This window comes from Oncorhynchus keta, chromosome 9 (assembly GCF_023373465.1).
Source record: "Oncorhynchus keta strain PuntledgeMale-10-30-2019 chromosome 9, Oket_V2, whole genome shotgun sequence".
Classification (NCBI taxonomy): domain Eukaryota; kingdom Metazoa; phylum Chordata; class Actinopteri; order Salmoniformes; family Salmonidae; genus Oncorhynchus; species Oncorhynchus keta.
In genome coordinates this window covers 37,554,447-37,582,335 of record NC_068429.1, presented here as the reverse complement: position 1 = coordinate 37,582,335, position 27,889 = coordinate 37,554,447, and the positions used below count along the sequence as shown (strand labels likewise).

At 43.3% G+C, this 27,889-nt stretch overlaps 1 protein-coding gene across 1 annotated transcript in view; it reads right to left on the bottom strand.

The window, feature by feature from the left end:
- Positions 1 to 677: 677 nt before the first annotated feature.
- LOC118388012 (melanopsin-B-like) overlaps positions 678 to 27,889 on the bottom strand; it is a 53,725-nt gene continuing 26,513 nt past the window's right edge. Inside the window, exons 3-7 of the mRNA XM_035776875.2 lie at positions 6,280 to 6,413; positions 5,853 to 6,056; positions 5,496 to 5,667; positions 3,986 to 4,147; positions 678 to 789 (exon numbers count right to left, since the gene is read on the bottom strand). Of these exons, the coding sequence (XP_035632768.2) occupies positions 678 to 789; positions 3,986 to 4,147; positions 5,496 to 5,667; positions 5,853 to 6,056; positions 6,280 to 6,413 (784 nt within the window). The remainder of the gene's footprint in view (positions 790 to 3,985; positions 4,148 to 5,495; positions 5,668 to 5,852; positions 6,057 to 6,279; positions 6,414 to 27,889) is intronic.

Here is a 27,889-nt window from a genome sequence, read left to right as displayed (position 1 = left end):
ACAATACCACAAAGCGACAACAGGTTTTTAGAAATTGTTGCAAATGAAAAACAAAACGAAAACAGAAATACCTTCTTTTTGTAAGTATTCAGACCCTTTGCTAGAAGACTCGATATTGAGCTCAGGTGCATCCTGTTTCAATTGATCATCTTTGTGATGTCTCTATGACTTGATTGAAAATAGCTTGTGAGGATCTGCAGAGAAGAATGGGAGAACCTCCCCAAATACATCTGTGCCAAGCTTGTAGCATCATACCCAAGAAGAATCAAGGCTGTAATCGTTGCCAAAGGTGCTTCAACAAAGTACTGAGTAAAGGGTCTGAATGCAAATGTATTAAATGTGAATGTAAATGTGATGTTTCAGTTTATTTGTAAACTTACCTTTTTACCTTTTTGCTTTGTCATTATGGGGTATTGTGTGTAGGTTAATGAGGGGGCGGGGGACTATTTAATACATTTTAGAATAAAGCTGTAACGTAACAAAATGTGGAAAAAGTCGTAGGGGTCTGAGTACTTTCATAATGCCCTGTAGGAGTCCAATCTGGATGGCCAAGTTCAATCACACCAAAGGATCCCTTAGGGCAACTTGCCAAAACAACCGTAGGTTATGAACGGTTAGGAAAGTAGATAAAATTGTGTTTTCTAACCTAGGGGAGGGACACATTAAGACGACTATACTCACCGGTATTTGGAGTGGATGATGGCATAGATGAAGGGGTTATAGATGGCTGAGGCTTTGGCTATGACAGCAGGGACGGCCTTGGAGTAGGGACTGAGGGCACTTCCATAGCTGAAAGGAGAGGTAACATTTATAGGACACTACAAGCTTCACAGATAAAGTAATCGAACCTCCTCAGGTCTTACGGACATTTGGCAGTAACTTGTTCTGCTCTGCTTCCACCCTCTAAATAGAAGACTGGAGTCTGAACTCTGTGTTTGTTCAGTATGTCAGCGGATGGTCAGTCATGCGTCAGTCCACGCCTGTCTGTGCCTTGGTCAGTCAGTGGGTGTCTGTTTGCACTGCCTGCCTAGTTGGCTCCTGTGCAGCCTGTTCGTATGGCTCGGCAGTGACCCAAAGGTGTTGTGGAGTGAGCAGGAGGAATCATATGCTTGATTATCCCTCCTCTCCGACAGACTGCACTCCATCACTTCACATCCACTCTCTTCACCTCTACTCTCGCTGCAGTACGTACAGTACATTCCCCACACAAAACTCAAAAAAACATCTATTTAAACTGTCTCTGACCCTGACAGCGTTTAAAAACTCTCAAAACAGACTCACCTCGTCAACCCATAGGTGCCTGCCATTTCGAACCAATCCAAGCCTCACTTTAAAATAATTTGTGGGATTCGGAATGAATGTATCCCATATTTTCCTGCATTAACCAAAGATCTGCAGAAACTACAGTCCAATCCTCAACTACATATCTGAATCAACAGTCAGAAAAACATTTTCAAGACCCCTGATCCTTCATAATGTCCAGATCACATGCCCTCTAACCATTGCTCAAGCATCTCCACAACTAGATCTGGGCTTCATAAAGCATCTCAGAGTGCTGATGTAGGATTAAGTTTCAAGTTTTAATTTACACATTCATTAGCTATTTAGCAGTCTTATCGCATGGGGACAGAAGCTGTTCAGAAGCCTGTTGGTGTCAGACTTGATGCACCGGTACTGCTTGCTTGCCATGAGGAAGCAGAGCGAACAGTCTATGGCTTGGTTGGTTGGAGTCTAACGATCGATGTGGATGGGGGCTTGCCCGCCCCCTCGTTTCCTGTAGTCCACGATCGGCTCCTTGGTCTTACTGACGTTGAGGAGAGGTTGTGGTTCCCGGGCCCACACTTCCAGGTCAGCGACGTCCCTTTAGGCTGTCTCATCGTCGCTGATGATCAGGCCTACCACAGTTGTGTTGCCAGAACTTTCAGTCCCAGGGACCTAAACTTGGTGACGAGTTTGGAGAGGACAATGGTGTTGAACGCTGAGCTGTAGTCAATGGATAGCATTCTCACATATATACGTATCCCTCTTATCTAGGTGGGTGAGGGTAGTATGGAGTGCAATTGAGATTGTGTCGTCTATGGATCTGTCGGGGCGATATGCAAATTAAGTGGGTCTAGGGTGTCTTGGATGAGGGAGTTGATGTGTGCATAACCAGCCTCTCAAAGTACTTCATGATTACAAATGAGTTCTTGGGAACAGGAATGATGGCGGTCATGGGGATTACAGACTGGGATGAGGAGAGGTTGAAAATTACTGTGAATATACTTGCCAGCTGTTCTGCACATGCTCTGACAACAAACCCTGGAATACCATAGGGCCCGCGGCCTTGCGGGTATAGACCTGAATAAAGACTTTACTCACGTCTGCCTCAGAGAGCACGATCACCCTATCTTCTGGGTTGGTGGTGGCTCTCACACCCGACACATGTTATTGTCAAAGGGTGTATAAGTTTCTCTGGTAGAGCGGCATCGTTGGGCAGATCATGGCTGGGTCTTCCTTTGTAATCCATAATGGACTGTAGTCCCTGCCACGCTCGGCGGGTGTCGGAGCCTGTGTAATATGATTCCACCTTATTCCTATATTGTCCTTTTGCACATTTGATGACTCTGCCGTAGCCTCAGGGTTGTCTGCCGTAGCCTCAGGGTTGTCTGCGATAGCACTGTGCGCGGTAGCCCTATACGTTAGTTTAGCTCCAACCTCAGTGTTAATCCAGGGCTTTTGATTGGGTAAGCAGCAAACCTTAACTGTGGGGACAACGTTGCTTATGCATTTCCTAATGAAGCTGGTGATGGAGGTGGTTAGCTCATTGACGTTATCGGCAGAGTCCTGAAACACAGTCCTGGAGCATAATCTCTGATTCTGGAGACCATTTCTCAGTGGCGCGAGTCACAAGTAATTCCTGTTTGAGATTCTGCTTGCAGACAGGAAGCAGGAGTACGGAGCCAATATCTGATTTGCCGAATGGTGGACAAGAGAGGGCCTTGTATGCTTGCTTGTAGGTAGAATAACAGTGGTCTAGGACTTTATCGCCATTAGTCGTGAGGGAGACGTGTTGATGGAAGTTGGGCATCACGTGTCTTAAGGACACGGAATTAATATCACCCATAACCAGAAGAGCAGCTTCTGGATGTTTTCCTGCTTGGTTATACTGTAGCCTCATACACTTTATTAAGTGCCAGCTTGTTATTTTTCTTGTCCTGAGGTGGAATGCATACAACAGTCATGATAACAGCTGAAAACTCCCTCGGGAGGTTAAATGGTCAGCATTTGACCATCAGGTATTCCAAGACGGGTGAACAATGGGCACTTCCATCACGCTTGGGTCAGCACACCAGTTGTTGTTGAGAAAGAGGCAAACCCCTCCCCCCTCGATTTCCCTGACTCCTCTACCTGTCGGCACGGTAAATTAAGAATCCATCGAGTTGGATAGCCATGGGGGGTCCGAGAGCCATGTTTCAGAAAAGCAGAGTCCCCTTGGTAGCAAATCCGCGATTGGAGGTTATCCATCTTATTATCAAGTGACTGTACATTGGCCAGTAGAATGGGCTGAGGAGGTGGCCAGTTCACCCTTCATCTCTCCAGGATCCCCCCTCTTGCCTCTGTAACGTCTGCATTTCCTCTTGGCCCGTAAATTGGGTCGGATCTAGAGAAAGAGCCCAGGGCAGATGAGTTGAAGTTGAAGCAGGAATTGAGGTAAATAACTGCAGATCTGATGTTCAAAAGTTCTTGTCGGGTCGTAAGAAAGGAAAAAATTAAGTAGAAATTAACAACAAAAGAATCACAAAATAGCAAAGTTGGATTGGCACTTGCAAAACGGCCGCCACCCAGGACAGCGCCATATTTCATCAGATACCCCCGTCCATGTAATCGTATTCATAATTATCGAAAAACAGGCAAAACCGATCCGAGATCAGCCCTCCTACTGAAACACTTTGTGATATGGGAACTGAACCCCATTCAAATTCATATGTAACACCATAGTTACCCAGCCCAGGCGATGAGGGTGACGCAGGCGTAGGGAGACCAGGACATCACATACACAATGATGACTACAAAGGCAATCTTGGCCAGCTTCCACTCAGTCTTGATGGACTGCTGCTGGATCAGGGTGGACTTCCTTACCTGACTGCCCAGCTTCTCCATGTCTCTGTGGGTATTGGAGAGGGGATGTTCAGGGTGTCAGAGGAAGATAGACAATCAGAGGGCCCCATCATCTGGATCTGTGTTTTGATGGTGTGTGTGAGTGCATATGAGTGTGTGTATGCGTGCTTGTGTCCATGCGTGTGTGTGTGTATATATAAGTACAGTATACAGTTGAAGTCAGAAGTTTACATACACCTTAGTCAAATACATTTAAACTCAGTTTCTCACAATTCCTGACATTTAATCAGAGTAAAGATTCCCTGTCTTTAACTTCCTGACTGAAGTTAGAATGTTACTTCAATATATCCACATAGGTTTCCCACCTCATGATGCCATCTATTTTGTGAAGTGCACCATTCCCTCCTGCAGCAAAGCACCCCCACAACATGATGCTGCCACACCTGTGCTTCACGGTTAGGATGGTGTTCTTCGGCTTACAAGCCTCCCCCTTTTTCCTCCAAACATAATGATGGTCATTATGGCCAAACAGTTCTATTTTTGTTTCATCAGACCAGAGGACATTTCTCCAAAAGGTGCGATATTTGTCCCCATGTGCAGTTGCAAACCAGTCTGGCTTTTTTTATGGTGGTTTTGGAGCAGTGGCTTCTTCCTTGCTAAGCGGCCTTTCAGATTATGTCGACATAGGACTCGTTTTACTGTGGATATAGATACTTTTGTACCTGTTTCCTCCAGTATCTTCAGAAGATCCTTTTCTGTCGTTCTGGGATTGATTTGCACTTTTCACACCAAAGTATGCTCATCTCTAGGTGACAGAACGCGTCTCCTTTCTGAGCGGTATGACGGCTGCGTGGTCCCATGGTGTTCATACTAGAGTACTATTGTTTATACAGATGAACGTGGTACCTTCAGGCATTTGGAAATTGCTCCCAAGGATGAACCAGACTTGTGGAGGTCTACATTATTTTTCAGAGGTCTTGGCTGATTTCTTTTGGTTTTCCCATGATGTCAAGCAACGAGGCACTGAGTTTGAAGGTAGGCCTTCCACAGGTACACCTCCAATTGACTCAAATGATGTCAATTAGCCCATCAGAAACTTCTAAGAGCCATGACATAATTTTCTGGAATTTTCCAAGCTGTTTAAAGGCACAGTCAACTTAGTGTATGTAAACTTCTGACCCACTGGAATTGTTATACAGTGAATTATAAGTGAAGTAATCTGTCTGTAAACAATTGTTGGAGAAATTACTTGCGTCATGCACGAATTAGATGTCCTAACCGACTTGCCAAAACTATACAAGAAATTTGTGGAGTGGTTTAATTGACTCCAACCTAAGTGTATGTAGTATTCCGACTTCAACTGTATGTCTATGTGTGTGAATGTACCAACTCACCTACTACCGGTGCGTATGGCCAGGAACAAGCAGAGGTAGCAGTAAGAGATGATACCCAGAGGGATGAAGAACACAAAGACGCATAGCATTAGAGTGTAGCTCCTATTGGCTGGTGTGGAGGTCACATAATCCCACGTACAGGATGTCATCAGGCCCTCCGGGATATAGGAACCTGGATAGGAACAATGGTTTAAACGGTTGCTAGCCTGGTCCCAGATCTGTTTGGGCTCTTGCCAACTCCACTGGTGTCATTGTCTAGCAAAACATGGTATGACAATTCCATAAGGAGTTGGCAAGAGAGTAGAAACAGTCAGAAAACTGGCACCCAAAAGGGCGGTGTTAGTGGAGGGAACTCACTCCACCCCATGAGAGGCGCCAGGCTCCAGGCCAGCGAGTAGAGCCAGACTATGACGATGACGACGGAGGTGCGGCGTTTAGAGGTCCAGTGGAGGGCCTGCAGGGGCTTGGTGATGACGATGTAGCGGTCAATGGAGATAGCCAGCAGGTTGATCATGGAGGTGATCCCAAATAAGGCCCCACAGAAGGCGTACATCTTACAGCCTGAGCATTAATCATTTCACAGAGACAGATAACAGATAACAGAAATCTTACAATCTTAGTAATCTCAGAGATGGAATTTCCACAGAATTACTTTGGTGAGTGTTTTTGTTCGGTGTGTACAGCATAATTCATCTCAAAATACCAAAGTAGCTGAAGCCTTCAATTATGACAATTGATCTGATGCGGTTATTTTACCACATTTATGGAATGAAGGTAAAAGTACCTGTTTCTCCAAACACCCACTCCTTGTAGAGACAGTTGACAAAGAAAATGGGGGACTGTGTGACGGCCATGAGGAAGTCACTCACTGCCAGGTTCATGATGAAATAGTTGGGAGGCGTCCGAAGCTTCTTGTTACTGAAATATAGAACAAATAAACATATACAGTGTTTTTTTTTTATTCATTGTTATTAGCTTACCGCTCATTTAAGCTTCTACCTTTCACTTTATCACTAAAGCTTAATAATTATCAAAGAATAGTTTCTATCCAGATAATGAAATAAAGATCAGGTCAGAAGGCAACGATGCAATGCTGCACTTTCACGTTAGTTCAAAGTGAAACCACTGATTTAAGGAGAATTTCCCCTCTCTGATGCAAAAACTCAAGGCAAAACATACACTTTTGGAGAACTCTCCCAATTTCTCTGCTCAGGACGAATTAATGCCATTAAAATGGACTTCCTCCCACAACTGCTCTACCTATACTAGAACATCCCAGTATTCATACCTAAATCCTTTCATAAACAACTGGACTCAATTATCAATCCTTTCATCTGGGATTATAAAACACACAGGATAGGTAAAAAACACCTCTGTAAATCCAAGATGGAAGGAGGATTGTCTCTCCCAAATGTTATATTTTATTACTGGGCCGCTAACCTCTGCATTGTTACGTTTCTGTTGGATGACGCACTTCCGTCATCCAGCTGGTTTAGTATGGAGCGTGAGGAGTGTCACCCCTTCTCTATTGGTGCTGTGATTCTGTCTCCTGTCAATCTGGAGATGTCACTTTATTGTAACAATCCTATAATACATAGCACAGTCCGAATCTGGAAGCAAATTAAAGTCAACTTTGAGCTTAGACCAATGTCATTCATGCTCCCTGTCGCCAGGAATCCCTCCTTTGCCCCCTCTAACCTTGATAACACCTTTGAGCGATGGGGAGAGCTGGGGATAAGTACCATAGGGGATTTATACATAGAAGGGACCTTTGCTTCCTTTGAGTTGCTGAGGGAAACTTATAATCTTCCCAGAAGTAACTTTTTCAGATACCTACAAATTAGAGACTACGTTAGAAAACACCTCCCAAAATTTGTGAATGCTAAACCTTCCATGTTTGACGGATGCATAAAAATATGCCCCACCTCAGATAAACTGATATCTCGTCTATATGATGCTTTTCAATCTGTTAGCACACCTTCTACAGATGCCATTAAGGCAAAATGGGAGGAAGAACTAGGGACTGACATTTGGGTTGCAGACTGGGAAGATATCTTGGAGTATATCCACACACCTGCTCCATTAACTCCAGACATCGTCTCATACAATTCAAGGTATTACACAGAATTGCACTATTCCAAAACTAAACTGCATAGGATATTTCCTGATACATCCCCTACATGTGATAAATGTCAGGCTACGCAGGGCAGGGTACGCTACTCCACTGCTTTGCCCTATGCTCTAGCTTGCATGGTTATTGGTGTGGAATTTTTAGGATCCTCTCTGAAGTTCTGGAGACTTCAATAGACCAAGACCCGCCTCTGATAATCCTGATTCCCTAAACGGATTAACCAGCCCCCAAAAACAACTAATCTCTTACAGTCTCGTTTCGGCAAAAAAAACTAATCTTGTTGTTTTGGAAAAGGAGGGAAGCGCCCTCTACCAAATTATGGCAAACACTGTACACTTAGAAAGAATTAGATATATTCTGAACAATAAATTATCAACATTTGATCAAATCTGGCAGCCTTTCCTCTCCTACTTGGACCAGCCGACGCTGTGAATATGTACTTTTTAACGCACTCTCAATTGTAATATTTTAATCTACCTTTGGGCAGCATGTGCTGGCCCTACCACCCGAGCAGTCGGGAGGGGAATAGGGGGGAATAAGTGGGGGGGTGGCATCTGCCCTCTTTCTTTCTACCTGTCCTTGTTCTGTATGTCGTGTTTTGTATTATTTGTTTTGCACCCAGAACTCTGGTTCTTGTTGTTCCTGTCTGCTCTTTTATGTTTAGATAAGAATTGTATACCTGTCTTTTATACCTATACACCATTCTTGTGTGTGTTCAATAAACATATTTGAAACCCTGTCTCAGGATAGGTGGTTGAAGATCCCTCTAGTGGTGTGGGGTCTCCAGTATTTATGCTATAGTTTATGTGTCGGGGGGCTATGGTCAGTCTGTTATAACTGGAACATTTCTCCTGTCTTATCCGGTGTCCTGTGTGAATAAAATCTCTCACTCTCACACTCACACACTCACACACAGCCCTAGGACCATGCCTCATGACAACCTGGCTTGATGACTCCTTGCTGTCCGGCCATGGCAACCCACATTGTCCACCTGGTCGTGCTGCTGCTCCAGTTTCAACTGTTCTGCCTGTGGCTATGGAACCCTGACCTGGTCACCGGACATGCTACCTGTCCCAGACCTGCTGTTTTCAACTCTCTAGAGACAGCAGGAGCGGTAGAGATACTCTGAATGATCGGCTATGAAAAGCCAACTGACATTTACTCCTGAGGTGCTGACCTATTACACCCTCTACAACCACTGTAATTATTATTATTTGGCCCTGCTGGTCATCTATGAACATTTCAACATCTTGGCCATGTTCTTTTATAATCTCCACCCGGCACAGCCAGAAGAGGACTGGCCACCACTCATAGCCTTGTTCCTCTCTAGGTTTCTTTCTAGGTTCCGGCCTTTCTAGGGAGTTTTTCCACTTGCATTTGCTGTTTGGGGTGTTAGGCTGGGTTTCTGTACAGCACTTTGTGACATCAGCTGATGTAAGAAGGGCTATATAAATTAATTTGATTGATTGATTGATACTCTCACTTTACGTCTCCGAAACCAACGTTTCCCACTTTCTGCCAACAATTGTAATTCAGTATGTAGAGTCTGAGTGGGTGAATTATCATTACATGCATGCATGACTGTTATTTTGATTACAGTTTCCCATTAATCCCACCACAAACACAATTCGGCATAAGTGATGTTCAGCGATCAGCCATCACCTGCTGACAGCCAGCCCCCTCCTCCTCCCTACCAGACCAATCCCTCGCGTTCTCGCCTTGCCTCGCTCAGAGTCCATGCATTCACTATTATCCCGTCCTAGCAGCATGGGTCATCCCCTACCTAGAAATACCTCCCATTTTCCAAGAAACTAGACAGGCTCACAGCATGAGGGGAAATCAGACCGGTCAGCCCAATACAAATACAGAGGGTCAATCAAAGAGAGTATTTCAAGAAATGTCCCATGGCATAAAAACAATCCCTGATTTGGCTTGGGTGAGTGAGTGCCATCTGCCCTCCCCACTGTGAACATGGCCTTATTTTGTACAAATGAAAGAGGAGATGTGATCCAATCACCTCAATGGTCTCCACAGCCATCTTTCTCACAAAGGAACCCACGGCCTGTCGGTCACTCACACATTACTAACAGAGAGGACTTTGGTGTTTGGTGTTTAGAAAAGTAATAATGCTGTCAAGCCTACTCCTGCTCCCTCCCTCCGGCGCTCGACGTCGCCAGTCTTCTAACCACCGGCCATGGCAACCCACATTGCTTACACCTGGCAACTATCATTGCGCACCACTGCTCCCTATCGTTAGGCACACCTAGACTTCATCACCAAACTGATTACTCTCCCTTCATATAGCCCTCACCAACCTCAGTTATCAGGCAGTATTGGTTCTGTTATCATGTCCAGACACTGCGCTGGTTTTGTAAAGCGTTGGTTTTGTTATTAAACTCACCACCTGCAGCTGCTTCTTGACTCCTTGCGTCTTCGTTACAGAATACTGCCTCAGAAATGATGGAAGCAGTAGATAATTACACCATCTTCCAGACGGTCGAGGAACAGGGTCATCTAGTCCACAACCACCTTGACTACAGTGCTCTCTATTTTTTCCTATCAGACGGGAGCCCCCACTACCTAGAGGTCCAAGGTTGTCCCAATCATTTCCCTGCTGTGGAGTGGGCTACGGCCGCCTGGGAGAGAGGAGGAGCTGGGTTCCTATGAGATGTTCTGTTCAGTGCGGTCTTCAACCATCCTCCAGAGAGCAGAGAGGGAGGTGAGCGACTTTTCCAACTCCGGCAGGGTGCCCAGACTGCTGCAGTGTATGTCATCACCTTTCGGACTGTGGCAGCCTTCGGCTGATGGAATGAGCCGGCTCTCCAAACTCTATTCCTCAGTTGACTGCGCAAAGAGGTCCAGACGGAGTTGGGATGACCACATATCCTTTGATGCTCTCATAGCGATGGCCATCCGTCTGGATAACCTTCTTCGGGAGCGTCGGTGTCCCCCTCGCCACTCACCTCCCTCCTTTGGTTGTCCTGAGGCAGAGCCTGAACCCATGGAGGTGGGGGCCACACACCTCTATGTGGTAGAGGGTAACATCACGATCCTGGTTGTTGTGGATCGGTTTTCTAAGTCCTGTCGTCTCCTCCCTTTGCCCGGTCTCCCTACGGCCCTACAGACTGCGGAGGCCCTGTTTACTCACGTCTTCCTTGCACTACGGGGTGCCTGAAGACATTGTTTCTGATCGGGGTCCCCAGTTCACGTCCCGGGCTTGGTGGGCGTTCATTGAGCGTCTGGGCGTCTCGGTCAGCCTGACCTCTGGTTTTCACCCCGAGAGTAATGGGCAGGTGGAGAGGGTAAACGAGGATGTGGGTAGGTATCTGCGGTCGTATTGCTAGGACCGGCCAGGTGAGTGGGCGAGATGCGTTCCAAAGGGAAGAGATGGCCCAGAACTCACTTCGCAACTCCTCAACTAACCTTTTGCCCTTTTAGTGCGTGTTGGGGAATCAGCCGGTCCTGGTACCGTGGCATCCGAGCCAGACCGAGTCTCCTGTGGTGGAGGAATGGGTGAAGCGCTCGAAGGAGACCTGGGAAGCCGTCCACGGACACCTGAAATGGGCCGAAGGGCGGCAGAAAGTGAGCGCTGACCGCCACCGCAGTGAGGCCCCAGTGTCGACCCGAAACCTGCCCTTCCGACTGCCCTGCCGAAAGCTGGGTCCGCGGTTTGTGGGGCCAATTAAAGTCCTGAGGAGAATAAATGAGGTGTGTTATAAGTTACAGCTCCCCCTTATTAGTGTATTAACCCCTCGTTTCATGTGTCTCACCTCAGGCCGGTGGTAGCTAGTCTGCTTCAAGAAGCTGAGGTGCAGGAGGTCCCTCCGCCCTCCCCTGGACATCGAGGGGGCCCCAGGGTGCACAGTGCGATTCATACTGGATTCCAGGCATCGGGTGAGGGGCCTGCAGTAACTCGTGGATTGGGAGGGGTACGGTCCAGAGGAGAGATGCTGGGTGCCGGTGGAGGAGGTCTTGGACCTATCTCTGCTGAGTGAGTTTCACCGCCTCCATCCGGATCGCCCTGCAGCTCATCCTCCGGGTCGTCCTCGAGGCCGGCGTCGGAGCGCTGCAGGAGCCGCGCGTTGGGGGGGGGGGTACTGTCACGACTTCCACTCCTCTCCCTTTTCGGGCGGTGCTTGGCGGTCGTCGTTGCCGGCCTACTTGCTGCCACCGATCCATTTTTCCTTTGTGTCTGTCTGTATTGTTTAAACCTGTGTCCTATTAGTTGATTTCGGTGGGTTTATTTTTTTTCTTTCACACGGCAGTCGTATCGGTTTGGTATGTGTGTAGGAGTAGGGGTTTCTCCCCCGTGTGTATCGTTTATTTTCCATGTGTGTGGTCGACCTGGTTTGGGCATATTCCCCCCCATGTTGTTGTTGAGTTGGGACTTTCGGAATAAACTATACTGGGATTTCCTTGCTCTCCTGCTCCTGATTCCTGCACCTCCCTCCTTCAAGGAGGCACTTAAGAGATGTCATGGCTTTAGAAGCTTCTGATAGGCTAATTGACATCACTTGAGTCAAATGGAGGTGTACCTGTGGATGTATTTCAAGGCCTACCTTCAAACTCAGTGCCTCGTTACTTGATATCATGGGAAAATCAAAAGAAATCAGCCAAGATCTCAGAAAAATAATTGTAGACCTCGACAACTCTGGTTCATCCTTGGGAGCAATTTCCAAACGCCTGAAGGTATCATGTTCAACTGTACAAACAAAAGTATGCAAGTATAAACACCATGGGACCACGCAGCCATCAGACCGCTTACGAAGGAGATGCGTTCTGTCTCCTAGAGATGAACGTACTTTGGTGCAAAAAGTGCAAATCAATCACAGAACAACAGCAATGAACCTTCTGAAGATACTGGAGGAAACAGGTACAAAAGTATCTATATCCACAGTAAAACGAGTCCTATATCGAAATAACCTGAAAGGCCGCTCAGCAAGGAAGTAGCCACTGCTCCAAAACCGCCATTAAAAAAGCCTGACTACGGTTTGCAACTGCACATGGGGACAAAGATCGTACTTTTTGGAGAAATGTCCTCTGGTCTGAAACAAAAATAGAACTGTTTGGCCATAATGACCATTGTTTTGTTTGGAGGAAAAAGGGGGAGGCTTGCAAGCCGAAGAACACCATCCCAACCGTACAGCATCATGTTGTGGGGGTGCTTTGCTGCAGGAGGGACTGGTGCACTTCACAAAATAGATGGCATTGTGAGGATGGAAAATTATGTGGATATATTGAAGCAACAGCTCAAGGCATCAGTCAGGAAGTTAAAGCTTGGTCGCAAATGGGTCTTCCAAATGGACAAATGACCCCAGGCATACTTCCAAAGTTGTGGCAAAATGGCTTAAGGACAACAAAGTCAAGGTATTGGAGTGGCCATCACAAAGCCCTGACCTCAATTCTATAGAAAATTTGTGGGCAGAACTGAAAAGGTGTGTGCGAGCAAGGAGGCCTGCAAACATGACTCAGTTACACAAGCTCTGTCAGGAGAAATGGGCCAAAATTCACCCAACATATTGTGGGAAGCTTGTGGAAGGCTACCCGTAACGTTTGATCCAAGATAAACAATTTAAAGGCAATGTTACCAAATACTAATTGAGTGTATGTAAACTTTTGACCCACTGGGAATGTGATGAAAGAAATAAAAGCTGAAATAAATCATTCTCTCTACTTTTATTCTTACATTTCACATTCTCCAAATAAAGTGATGATCCTAACTGACCTGACAATTTTTACTGAGATTAAATGTCAGGAATTGTGAAAAACTTTGTTTAAATGTATTTAGCTAAGGTGTATTCAAACTTCCGACTTCAACTTTATGTGAGAATGCTATTCATTGACTACAGCTCAGCGTTCAACATCATACTCCACTCAAAGCTCCACTAAACTAAGGACCCTGGGACTAAACACCTCCCTTTGCAACTGGGTCCTGGACTTCCTGATGGGTCAGCCCCCAGGTGGTAAGGGTAGGTAACAACACATCCGCCACGTTGATCCTCAACACAGGGGCCCATCGGGTGTGTGCTCAGTGCCCTCCTGTGCTTCCTGTTCCCTCATGACTGCACAACTTCAACACCATCATTAAGTTTGCAGATGACACAGCAGTGGTAGGCCTGATCACTGACAACGACGAGTCAGCCTATAGGGAGGTCAGAGACCTGGCCGTGTGGTACCAGGACAACATCCTCTCTCTCAATGTGATCAGGACAAAAGAGATGATTGTCGAGTACAGGAAAAGGAGGACTGAGCACATCCCCATTATCATTGACAGGGCTGTAGTGGACTAGGTTGAGAGCTTCAGGTTCTTGGTGTCCACATCACCAACAAACTAACATGGTCCAAACACACCAAGACAGTCGTGAAGAGGGCACAACAAAACATTTTCCCCCTCAGGAGACTGAAAAGATTTGGCATGGGTCCTCAGATCCTCAAAAGGTTCTTCTACAGCTGCACCATCGAGAGCATCCTGACTGGTTGCATCACTGCCTGGTATGGTAACTGCTCGGCTTCCAACCACAAGGCACTACAGAGGGTAGTGCGAACGGCCCAGTACATCACTGGGGCCAAGCTTCCTGCCATCCAGGACCTCTGTACCAGGCGGTGTCAGAGGAAGGCCCTCAAAATTGTCTAAGACTCCAGCCACCATAGTCATAGACTGTTCTCTCTATTGTTATTTTACTGCTGCTCCTTATTTACTTGATACTTTTATTTCTTATCCGTATTTTTTAAAACTGCATTAATGCATAGGGGCTCGTAAGTTAGCATTTCTCTGTTGTATTCGGATCAGGTGACTAATACGATTTGATAGATATATTGTCCTTGTTCAGCCACAACTCTGAGAAACAGTATATTACAGTTCTTCAGGTCCCGTTGATAGGACGGGACCTGACGTTCCAGTTTGTTCTCAAGTGATTGTAGGTACGCCAATAAAAGGCAGGGTGGAGGTGGTTTATGTTCTTGCCATTGTAGTTTGTCAGGGTGCCAGCAAGTCGGCCTCTCTTACGCCGCCTTTTTCTTTTCCTAGTCTCTGGGATTAGGGCCTAGTCTGAGGTGAGCAGTAAGTCCTGCGCCTCCGACTCGTTGAAGTAGAAATCTTCATCCACATAGATGTTAGTGATCACTGTTCTGACGTCCAGAAGCTGTTTTCTGTCATAGGATGCGAAACATTATGTTAAAAAAAAAGACACAAAATAGCAGAATTGGTCAGGAGCCCGTAAAACAGCAGCTATCCATTCCAGCGCCATTCTGTCTGGAAAAGGAGGAAACAACAAGGTAATTCCACCAAGGGTCCCAGCAACAATCTTTGACAACAACCAAAGCAAAAATTGAATCAAAACATATACATCACAATCAGGACGTTGGGGCCCTTTGAAATAAATAAAAAATAACACATTCTAAAACCAATTTTTATGTCCTGTCCCCAGTAAACAGGGGACATCCGGAGAACATATCCATTAAGGGTTTCGGCGTGACGTTGCGTGATAGTCCCAAGGGAATGTTCTCTGGGACTCTTTGTCTAGTTCCCAGGACGTCATAGAGGACCATGTATGGATCTTTTTAGGATGTTAATTTGACTAATCCTTAGGCCATCGCATTATGGTCCCAAGGGAATGTTCTCTGGGAGACTTTTTTCTAGTTCCTGGTTTTGGGCAAATCCAATAAATCACATGACTGAGTACCACTCTCGATATTTTCAAGTATAGTGGTGGCTGTATCATGTTATGAGTATGCTTATAATTGTTAAGCTTCTGACGAGCGCTCAGGTAGAAATAGACAACATATTAGAATGGGATATCACTGTAGAGCTATCAACCGAACAAAGTGGATCACACATTTTTTAAGCATTCATAGAAGTAGTCTGGATATGACTATCATAGGTATGTCATACCTAATTGGAAGAGAAAAGATATCTGCGCTCTTAGATCAGATGCAAATTTCTGTCATTTGATGTGCTAAGCTTTCGGTCAAAGCAGTAGTAGACCTAGCTACTACCTCAGCTCTGTCAAAGGTCTGTGATGGCAGAAAGCTTAGCACATGAAATGACTGGAATTTGCATTTGAACTAAGAGTGCTGAGAATTTCTTCTTCACTGGTCTCTTCTGGAAGTCTAAACGGTATCCTGCGACTTTTCAACTCTGTCACCCCATCGAAGTTGAAATTGAAAACGGTTAAGGTAAGGGTTAAAGTATTCTGTTAACTCATACCCAAATAATGGATAAATTGGAGAGAAAAAAAACACTTAAAAAACCCCACCGCAAACAGACTTTAAAAGAGGAATTACTATTGTCCATTAAATCTATTTTCCTACTGCATTATGGCATTTAAAAGAAAAGGTTAAAACATTTAAAAAGACAATCAGTGGGCGACATTAATATTTAACATGACTAGTATACGCCCACATCATTCTGTTAGGGTACTCCCACACCATTCTGTTAGGGTACTCCCACATCATTCTGTTAGGGTACTCCCACATCATTCTGTTAGGGTACTCCCACACCATTCTGTTAGGGTACGCCCACATCATTCTGTTAGGGTACTCCCACACCATTCTGTTAGGGTACTCCCACATCATTCTGTTAGGGTACTCCCACACCATTCTGTTAGGGTACTCGCACATCATTCGGTTAGGGTACTCCCACACCATTCTGTTAGGGTACGCCCACATCATTCTGTTAGGGTACCCCCACATCATTCTGTTAGGGTACTCCCACACCATTCTGTTAGGGTACTCCCACATCATTCTGTTAGGGTACTCCCCCATATTTCTGTTAGGGTACTCCCACATCATTCTGTTAGGGTACTCCCACACCATTCTGTTAGGGTACTCCCACATTTCTGTTAGGGTACTCCCACACCATTCTGTTATGGTACTCCCACATTTCTGTTAGGGTACTCCCACACCATTCTGTTAGGGTACCCCCACATCATTCTGTTAGGGTACTCCCACATCATTCTGTTAGGGTACCCCCACACCATTCTGTTAGGGTACTCCCACATCATTCTGTTAGGGTACTCCCACACCATTCTGTTAGGGTACTCCCACATCATTATGTTAGGGTACTCCCACACCATTCTGTTAGGGTACTCCCACACCATTCTGTTAGGGTACTCCCACATTTCTCTTAGGGTACTCCCACATTTCTGTTAGGGTACTCCCACGCCATTCTGTTAGGGTACTCCCACATTTCTGTTAGGGTACTCCCACATCATTCTGTTAGGGTACTCCCACACCATTCTGTTAGGGTACTCCCACATTTCTGTTAGGGTACTCCCACACCATTCTGTTAGGGTACTTCCACATTTCTGTTAGGGTACTCCCACACCATTCTGTTAGGGTACCCCCACATCATTCTGTTAGGGTACTCCCACACCATTCTGTTAGGGTACCCCCACATCATTCTGTTAGGGTACCCCACACCATTCTGTTAGGGTACTCCCACATCATTCTGTTAGGGTACTCCCACACCATTCTGTTAGGGTACCCCCACACCATTCTGTTAGGGTACCCCCACATCATTCTGTTAGGGTACCCCCACATCATTCTGTTAGGGTACCCCCACACCATTCTGTTAGGGTACTCCCACACCATTCTGATAGGGTACTCCCACACCATTCTGTTAGGGTACTCCCACATTTATGTTAGGGTACTCCCACACCATTCTGTTAGGGTACCCCCACATCATTCTGTTAGGGTACTCCCACACCATTCTGTTAGGGTACTCCCACATCATTCTGTTAGGGTACCCCCACATCATTCTGTTAGTGTACTCCCACACCATTGTGTTAGGGTACCCCCACATCATTCTGTTAGGGTACCCCCACACCATTCTGTTAGGGTACTCCCACATCATTCTGTTAGGGTACTCCCACACCATTCTGTTAGGGTACCCCCACACCATTCTGTTAGGGTACCCCCACATCATTCTGTTAGGGTACTCCCACATCATTCTGTTAGGGTACTCCCACATCATTCTGTTAGGGTACCCCCACATCATTCTGTTAGGGTACCCCCACACCATTCTGTTAGGGTACTCCCACATCATTATGTTAGGGTACTCCCACATCATTCTGTTAGGGTACTCCCACATCATTATGTTAGGGTACTCCCACACCATTCTGTTAGGGTACTCCCACACCATTCTGTTAGGGTACTCCCACGCCATTCTGTTAGGGTACTCCCACATTTATGTTAGAGTACTCCCACATCATTCTGTTAGGGTACTCCCACACCATTCTGTTAGGGTACTCACACATTTCTGTTAGGGTACTCCCACACCATTCTGTTAGGGTACTCCCACACCATTCTGTTAGGGTACTCCCACATTTCTGTTAGGGTACTCCCACACCATTCCGAAAAAGAATCGCTGCTTTTTAACATACTTAATTACCATTTTGTGGAAGGAAAACTATTTCACTCATATTGTAATTCATTATATGTCATATTTCATAGAAATCTGGAAACACTGGATATTTACTTTAAGGTTAGGTAAGGGTTATGGTTAAGGTTAGGGTAACTGTAGGGTTTAAGGGTTAAAGTATGTACCTCCCAAGGATCCCGGCTAGCTCTAACCCTTACCGTCCTGCACCTTAGCTACTTTACCCGCGTAGTAGAATATGTATTGTAGATTTATGTCATGCCTATGAAATGTCACAGTTCCTAGAGGAATGTATTCTCTCGTAGGTACGAGTCTTGCCTGGCTACATAAAATGTATGCACGCACGACTAAATCGCTTTGGATAAAAGCGTCTGCTAAATGGCATATATTAAATTATTATCCAGCAAGGTTGGGGAGTAATTTACTACATGTAATCAGTTACATCTAATTGGATTACGAAAAAATGAATTAATCAATTACGTTCCCAGAAAAACATTATAATTAGATATTTTTGAAAAACTAGATTACTTGTTGGTTTACTTTTTAAATTCAGAAAGGATGCTTGTGAAAAACATGACACAATTCTGTTTTCTAAATAACCAGGTTTCCATCCAACCTTTTTATGCCAGTAAAGTTCACATGGAAACAGCTAATCAATTTGTCGGTAAACTTTCAAATGTCTACAACTAAATATGCAAGACAAGGTTGGTTCCTTTTGTCTCGGTAAAATTAATTATACGAGAAATGGCGGCGGAAACGCCTTTATGCGCAAATATAGATATAATAACCTTCATATTGAAGTAAATTTGAGTCATTCTGATGATATGTTGTGTGGTCGTCCCTCTACGACTCTGGAAAGCATACAGTTTATTAGGTTACAGATTAAATGCATTAGGATGAACGTCACAGGGTGGGGAAATTGCGCGGTGAAGAGTTTGACGCTCCTTTCCAATAAATATTGAGGGTCTTAATCTGGTGACATAATCATCGATGCTTGGCTGCCGTTTTAATTTGTCAATCTCTCTCTTTTGTCCGTAACAATCTCATCATGTAGGCTATACCCGCACGGTATTTGCGAGCTGTTGCATAGAACGCTCGTGCCGAGACCAGAGTGGCACATTCTGAATATAACGCAACCCTTTTTGTGTTTAAAACCATCAGTTGAGTTGAGAATGCAGTGGAGGACCATTTAAATTATATTTATTTTATTCGGTACATGGGGGTTTAACTGCAAAAGTACATTTTTATGCGCACTACGCTATCACGCAGAGCTTTCTATCCAAAAACAAGTGCATTTGATGGAAGCACATCTCTGGTGGGAAAATGCGCATATTGTTTTTATGGCACCTTTTTGAATATGTGCACGAAAATCTGTCTGCAAATGTAATTCCAAGCTAGATATAGACATTCAATTCATCATTGAAAAAAAGTGAAAGATGAAGTTTGTTCCACCTGAGCGAGTCTGACCAAAAGTCAGAGACCACTATGATGATAGACCAAATGCGTTTATTGGATCCTTTTTTTGTCTTGTTCTGATGCCGCTTAAAGGGAAAGTAATCCGATTACTTTTGGGTAATCAAAGTTAAGTAACTGATTACAATTTCAGACAGACCGCTGTGCCAATCGGGAGTTACCCAAGGCACTGCATGTCAGTGCAAGAGGCGTCTCTACAGACCCTGATTCGATTCCAGGCTGTATCACAACAATTTGCCCAGTGCCGTCCGGGTTAGGGTTTGACTTGCCTATTTAAATAAAGTTATAAAATAAAAAGGACTATAACCAATGACATTTAGAAAGTCACCGACCTAACCCTGCTACCCAGACTCATTGCTCTGGCAAAATGCCACACCACGCCCTCAAACCTTTATTTCTTCTCCGCAATGAGTCTGGATTTTACTTCCTCCCCGATCCTTCTAGAATTAGAACACATTCGGATCGTCTGATTAGTCCCAGAACCTGATGGGTTGGGACAGAGCCAGAACACACGTGGGTAAAGCGACGTTTCGAAAATGACCGGAAATAAAGCGTGTGACGCGACTTCCACTTTTGGACGTTCACAAGGCTGCATTAAGACATTAACTCCTCTCCACATTTACTAGATTAGTTGAACAGTGCAGAAAACATCCCAGGACAGTTTTATTTTTTCTTGTCAGGACCAGAAAGAAAAAAACGGCTGTTACATTAGGTTCATTCGATTCCCAAACCTAATAAGGATAGTCTTTATATAGACAACTGGAGACCCATTAGTCTGTTGAATAATGATGGGAAATTATTTGCCCTTGTATTTGCTAAGAGGTTGAAACAAGGCTTGCATCATATAATTGATGAATAACAATCTGGTTTTATGCATGGTCGACACATTAGTAAAAACATCAGGCGGATCTTATATATGATTGACTATAATGACCTCATCCTTGATGATAGTTTTCTTATGTTTGTAGATTTTTTATATAAAGCTTTTGACACTGTATAACATGAGTTTATGTTCAAATCAATACGTTTTTGGGGGGGTTGGTGACTTTTTTTTTAAAGCAGTCCAAACTTTATGTAGGTTGTACTATTTCTGTAAAATTACCTCACGGGGACATCCCAAAGATTTGACATTGGGCGTGGCATTCAGCAGGGCTGCCCAATTAGTCCCTTTTTATTGGTTACTCAAATTATTGCTCTTCATATCAAGAAAGGGAATTTAAGGTGTTTCAGCACTTGGCAATGAATTTAAACAATGTCAACTGGCTGATGATATCACCATATTTTTGAGAGACAGGAATGAGGTTTCTAAAGCAGGTTCCAGTATTGAAGTTTCTGTTTTGAAACAATTTTTTAAAAATCAGTCTTATTTCCACTCAAGGATTGTGTTTTACAGGAAGTATATGGTATCCCAATTAAAGATAAGGTCACTTTTCTTGGAATTGTTATATTCAAGGATGAAAAACAAAGGAGTGAATTAAACTTTATCCCCATTATTGATTGAGAAAACAAAGAAGAAATTGAACTTCTGGTAGATGAGATATTTCGTTATATGGTCTGGTTTAGTCCAAAGCTGAAGGGTTATGTCTCGTTATCACTTGAATTATCCCCTAAAATTGTAAAGGACTTAGATAAGATTCTTCATAATTTTATTTTGTCGGAATAAGCCTCACTATCTTCGAAAATATATTCTCACTAATACCCAAGAACAAGGAGGTTTTAGATTGCAATACTTTAAATATTACTTTTAAAATAAATTGGATTCTGAAGTATATTAAGAACCAGAACAGTATTTGGAATGTCTTCTCTGAATATGTATTTGACTCTGTTGTTGGTTTAGAATTTTTGCTTCGATGTAATTTTGATGTTGAAAAAATCCCAGTAAAAATAGCCAAATTTCATAAGCAGGCAAATTTAGCTTGTATGTTAGCATATAAACACAATTTTCCACCTCACAGATACTTTCTATGGTACATCAAATATATACATTTTAAAAATAAGTATTTTCCATAACTGGTTTGAGAATTAAATTATTTTGGTTGGTGAGGATGGATATCTACTATCATATGGGGAATTTCTTGATAAATTAAACATTTCAATAACCCCAAAAGAATATGCAATTGTTTTTTATGCGATTCCAAGTGTCACGTTGTTCGTAATAATGATGGTCGGACCAAGGCGCAGCGCACTTCGAGTTCCACATATTTTAATGAAAGTCAAACTTAAGCTAATACAAAACAAAATAAATAATAAATGAACCGTGATGACAATGTAGTGCGAACAGGCAACTAAACATAAACAATATCCCATAACCCACAGGTGGAAAAAATGCTACTTAAGTATGATCCCCAATTAGAGACAACGATAGCCAGCTGCCTCTAATCCGGAATCATACAAATCTCCAACATAGAAAATCAAACCTAGAACCCCACATAGAAAATATAAACTAGAACAAAAACCCCTAGTCACGCCCTGACCTACTCTACCATAGAAAATACAGGTTTTCTATAGTCAGGACGTGACACCAAGGGGGGGGTGTATCTTTTTTAAAATTCCTCTGTGGTTGATGTAAGTAACAGGTTTACATGAAAATATATTAATTGGCAATATTAACATAAAAAATAAATGTAGTAATAAACAGATTAGGAATATTGTTTGTTATACTACTATTTCCTCAGCCAGATTCTCTTGGTCAAATATCTATGGTGATATATCATATATATTGGGGGAAAGCATGGAAAATTGCTAACAAATATTATATCAGTAACCAGGTAAAGGAAGTTTAATTAAAAAAGTTACATAGAATTTATCCTGTGAAACATGTTTGGAAAGATTCAAGCTGAATATTGATTATAATTGTGATTTCTGTGGAATGGGGGAGACCATTTTGCATGTATTTTTTGCCTGTGTTTTATCGTAGAATGTTTTTGGGATTGACATACAGAATTTTATTCCAAAAGAAACATGACAGGTTGTACAATTTAATGGTTTTGATATAATGATTTATTTCAGAAATTCTGACATTGATAAAGATGTATTATATTTAATTCAACTGCTAATAATATTAGGTACATTTCAATATTCATAAACTCAAATGGTCTAAATCAAAACTATACTTTCTTCACTTTATAAATGAATTTAAACAATATGACACGACTTGAACTAAAATGAAAAACAAAGGCAATTAAAACGTGTTGTATTATTAATGAATATGATTTGTTTGTTTAGGATTCCTGGCAATGTAAATAGTTTGCATGTGACTAATCCTCTTTTGTTTTATATTTGTTAATAAAAAAATACATATTTGGGTCATTGGCTTGTTTGTTTTGTACAATTCCTCTCATCACCACAAATGACATTAAAAGATGGAAGATTCAGACTGAAGTGTGTAGCGATCGATAGAGCAGTGGATGAATTCCGTGTGAGTCGTCAGGCAAGTAAGTATGTATCCACACCAATTATAAAACACTTCCTGATTTGAGTTTAGGGATAAGAACTAGCTGGACAATGCGTGCCCACTGTCTGACACCCATCATTAGCACATTTCACTCTGTCGCTCCCAGCACCAGCGAAAATAAGTATTGGTGTCAGAGCAGTACCATGTCAAAACACGTAACACTCAAGAGCACACCACCACCACTCTTCATATTGTTCAATCAAACATGAAAAAACAACACCTGTCATCCTGCTGCAAACGTTGAGATTCACTTTCACTCAGTTAGCCAATGTTGAACCAGGTCCAGTGATTTATGAAAAGTGACTATTCTATTAGGAGGGGAATTCAGACCCATGTTACACACGTGTAAATGGTAGTCAATTCCCTTTTTATTGGGCTCCTGAGTGGTACAGCGGTCTGCATCTCAGTGCTAGAGGCCCATAGGGCAGCGCACAATTGGCCCAGTGTCGTCCGTGTTTGGCCAGGGTAGGCCGTCATTGTAAATAAAAAAAACACCCTTTTGTTCAATTTTCTCCAAAAATAACATACCCAAATCTAACTGCTTGTAGCTCAGGTCCTGAAGCAAGGATATGCATATTATTGGTACCATTTGAAAGGAAACACTTTGAAGTTTGTGGAAATGTGAATTGAATGTAGGAGAATATAACACAATAGATCTGGTAGAAGAAAATGCAAAGAAAAAAACCAACCAGTCTTTTTCTACCACCATCTTTGAAATGCAATGGAAAGGTCATAGTTCTAGCTATCACTCTGGTTGTAATTCCGATAGTGTCCACAAGATGGCATCAGTGTATGTGCAAAGAATGATTGACCTACAAGACTTTTAGTGTGAAGTCCCCAGGGACATTTAGTCAAATAGTGAAGGAGACATTCGTATTCATATTCCATTTTTCTGCAAGAATATCGTCAAATCTGTATACTTGGACTTTGATTTAGCTTTCCTAGTATTAGTAGCCATATTATAAGTTCAACATTTGCAAAACAACCAGTTTTCATAACTCTGAATATCCTTATAATTTTTGTCCAAAATGAAAAGGCATGCTGCCGTACAAGGTTATTACATACATTTTATGACATATACATGGTTTCCAGATACTTCCGTAAAGCCCAGCTCATTGGCTATCTAGCTAGCTTTGTTTGACCCTGATTGGTGCTTACACAATGATACAGCCGTTCAAGTGATGGTCGCCCGCGTCATCGGCGTGCCATGAAGTCGTCGCTCTCTGACCAAATATGGTGTCTTATAGGCTATACTACACCCCTAATGAAATAGTGAAGTCTTGTTACCTTCTAGGATCCACAAGGAATAGATATTAATGTGATTTGACTCGTTCAAACAATGTTTAGGATGAGATTTTCACAGATTCCTTTCTTTGCAAATTGAACGAGTGGAAATACAAAATCGATCGTGCGTGCTATATGGACCTTTTTTAGGATATGAAAAATGATTTTATCTAACAAAACGACACTTCATGTTATCTCTGGGACCCTTTGGATGATAAATCAGAGCAAGATTTCAGAATGTAAGTACACATTTATCAAACCTTTCGCATTAAAAAAGGGCTTTGTTGTTAGGAGCTCTCCTCAAACAATAGCATGGCATTTTGTTCGCAGTAATAGCTACTGTAAATTGGACAGTGCAGTTATATTAACAAGAATTAACAAGAATATCAAATAATATTAACAAGAATATCAAAATCTGCGATCTTCAAAATAACCCGCTGCATGATAAACAACTGTCACGTTGACGGAACGCCGATCCTTGACTTGCCTAGTTCATTTTAAAAAAGCACCGTTCTCTCTATGCATATTGTCACCTTGAATGTAAGCATGAGGAAATGCATGTGCCAGACAGTTCTACATTTGGGGTGGAGATCCCAGAAATGTAGGTGTGGCAGAGGTGTCTACAGACACGCGTATTTTGACTTTAACTTAATTCCCTCATAATTACACCACCGTTACATGCAAGGAAAACATGAATAAGGTCGAGCAACCTATCAGTTCCATGTGGACAAACATAAACTTGATTTTTTTCTGATAAAAATAACACCAATCTCCATGTACTGTATTTTATCAATTTGTAACAGCTATTGATAAAGCTAAGTAAATAAGTCATCTGTACACTGAACAAAAATATTAACTCAACATGCAACATTTTCAAAGATTTTACTGAGTTACAGTTCATATAAGGAAATCAGTCAATTGGAAATAAATGCATTAGACCCCAATCTATGGACTGCACAATGACTGGGAATACAGATATGTATCTGTTGGTCACAGACATCTTTTTTTTAAAGTAGGGGCATGGATCAGAAAACCAGTCTGTGTCTGGTGTGACCACCATTTGCCTTATGCAGTGCAACACATCTCCTTTCGCAGAGAGTTGATCAGGCTGTTGATTTTTTGCCTGTGGAATGTTGTCCCACTCCTCTTCAACGGCTGTGGAATGTTGTCCCACTCCTCTTCAACGGCTGTAGAATGTTGTCCCACTCCTCTTCAACGGCTGTGGAATGTTGTCCCACTCCTCTTCAACGGCTGTGGAATGTTGTCCCACTCCTCTTCAACGGCTGTGGAATGTTGTCCCACTCCTCTTCAACGGCTGTGGAATGCTGTGTCCTCTTCACTGTAGAATGTTGTCCTCTTCAACGGCTGTAGAATGTTGTCCTTCACGGCTCCTCTTCAACGGCTGTCCCACTCCTCTTGGAATGTTGTCCCACTCCTCTTCAACGGCTGTGGAAGAATGTTGTCGGCCACTCTCTCTTCAACGGCTGTAGAATGTTGTCCCACTCCTCTTCCTGTGGAACTCCTCTTCAACGGCTGTGGAATGTTTCAACGGCTGTGGAATGTTGTCCCACTCCTCTTCAACGGCTGTAGAATGTTGTCCCACTCCTCTTCAACGGCTGTGGAATGTTGTCCCACTCCTCTTCAACGGCTGTAGAATGTTGTCCCACTCCTCTTCAACGGCTGTGGAATGTTGTCCCACTCCTCTTCAACGGCTGTGGAATGTTGTCCCACTCCTCTTCAACGGCTGTAGAATGTTGTCCCACTCCTCTTCAACGGCTGTGGAATGTTGTCCCACTCCTCTTCAACGGCTGTAGAATGTTGTCCCACTCCTCTTCAACGGCTGTAGAATGTTGTCCCACTCCTCTTCAACGGCTGTGGAATGTTGTCCCACTCCTCTTCAACGGCTGTGCAAAGTTGCTGGATATTAGCGGGAACTAGAACACGCTGTCTGTCTTACATGTTGATCCAGAACATCCCAAACATGCTCAATGGGTGATATATCTTGTGAGTATTCAGGCCATGGAAGAACTGGGACATTTTCAGCTTCCAGAAATTGTGTACAGATCCTTGCGACATTGTGCATTATCCTGCTGAAACATGAGGTCAATGGCAGTGGATGAATGGCACGACAATGGGCCTCAGGATCTCGTCACGGTATCTCTGTTCAATCAAATTGCCCTTGATAAAATGCAATTGTTCGTTGTCCATAGCTCATGCCTGCCCATGCCATAACCCAACCACAACCATGGGGCACTATGTTCACAATTCTGACATCAGCAAACCGCTAGCGCACACAACGCCATACATGCTGTCTGCAGTTGAAACCGGGATTCATCTGTGAAGAGCAAACATCCCACTGAAATCGGTTACATGCAGAACTGCAGTCCGGTCAACACCCCGGTGAGGACGACAAGCACACGGATGAGCTTCACTGAGATGGTTTCTGACAGTTTGTGCAGAAGTTCTTCAGTTCTGCTAACCCACAGTTTCATCAGCTGTCCGGGTGGTTGGTCTCAGACGATCCTGCAGGTGAAGAAGCCGGATGTGGAGGTCCTGTGCTGGCGTGGTTACACGTGGCCTGCGGTTGTGAGGCCGTTGGACACACTGCTAAATTCTCTAAAATGACTTTGGAGGCAGCTTACGGTAGATAAATTAACATTTAATTATCTGGCAACAGCTCCGGTGGACATTCCTGCAGTCAGCAAGCAAATTGCACGCTCCCACAAAATATGTGGCATTGTGTTGTGTGACAAAACTGCACATTTTAGAGTGGTGTACCTGTGTAAGTATCATGCTGTTTAATCAGCTTCTTGATATGCTACACATGTCCGTCGGATGGATTATCTTTGGCAAAGGAGAGATGACCACTAGAAATGCTCAGAATTTGAGAGAAATACGCTTATTATTATTTTTTTCAACTCATGAAACATGAAACCAACACTTTATATGTTGAGCTTATATATTTGTTCAGTATAAATATACAGTACCAGTCAAAAGTTTGGACACACCTATTCATTCAAGGGTTTTTCTTTATTCTTACTATGTTCTACATTGTAGAATAATAGTGAAGACAACAAAACTATATGGAATCATGTAGTAACCAAAAAAGTGTTAAATATATACAAATATATTTGAGATTTGAGATTCTTCAAAGTAGCCACCCTTTACCTTGATGACAGCTTTGCACTCTTGGCATTCTCTCAACCAGCTTCATGAGGTAGTCACCTGGAATACGTTTCAATTAACAAGTATGCCTTGTTAAAATTTCATTTGTGGATTTTTTTTCCTTCTTAATGTGTTAGAGCCAATCCGTTGTGTTGACAAGGTAGGGACAAGGTAGGGGTGGTATACAGAAGATGGTATTTTACAAGTCCATAATGGCAAGAACAGCTAAAATAAGCAAAGAAAAGTGATAGTCCATCATAACTTTAAAACATGAACGTCAGTCTATCCTGAAAATGTCAAGAATTTTGAAAGTTTCTTCAAGTGCAGTTGCAAAACCATCAAGCGCTATGATGGAACTGTCTCTCATGAGGACTGCCACAGGAAAGGAAGACCCAAGAAGAAGAGATTTGCTTTGGCCAAGAAACACGAGCAATGCACATTAGACTAGTGGAAATCTGTCCTTTGATCTGCTGAATCCAAATTTGAGATTTTTGGTTCCAACCGCCGTG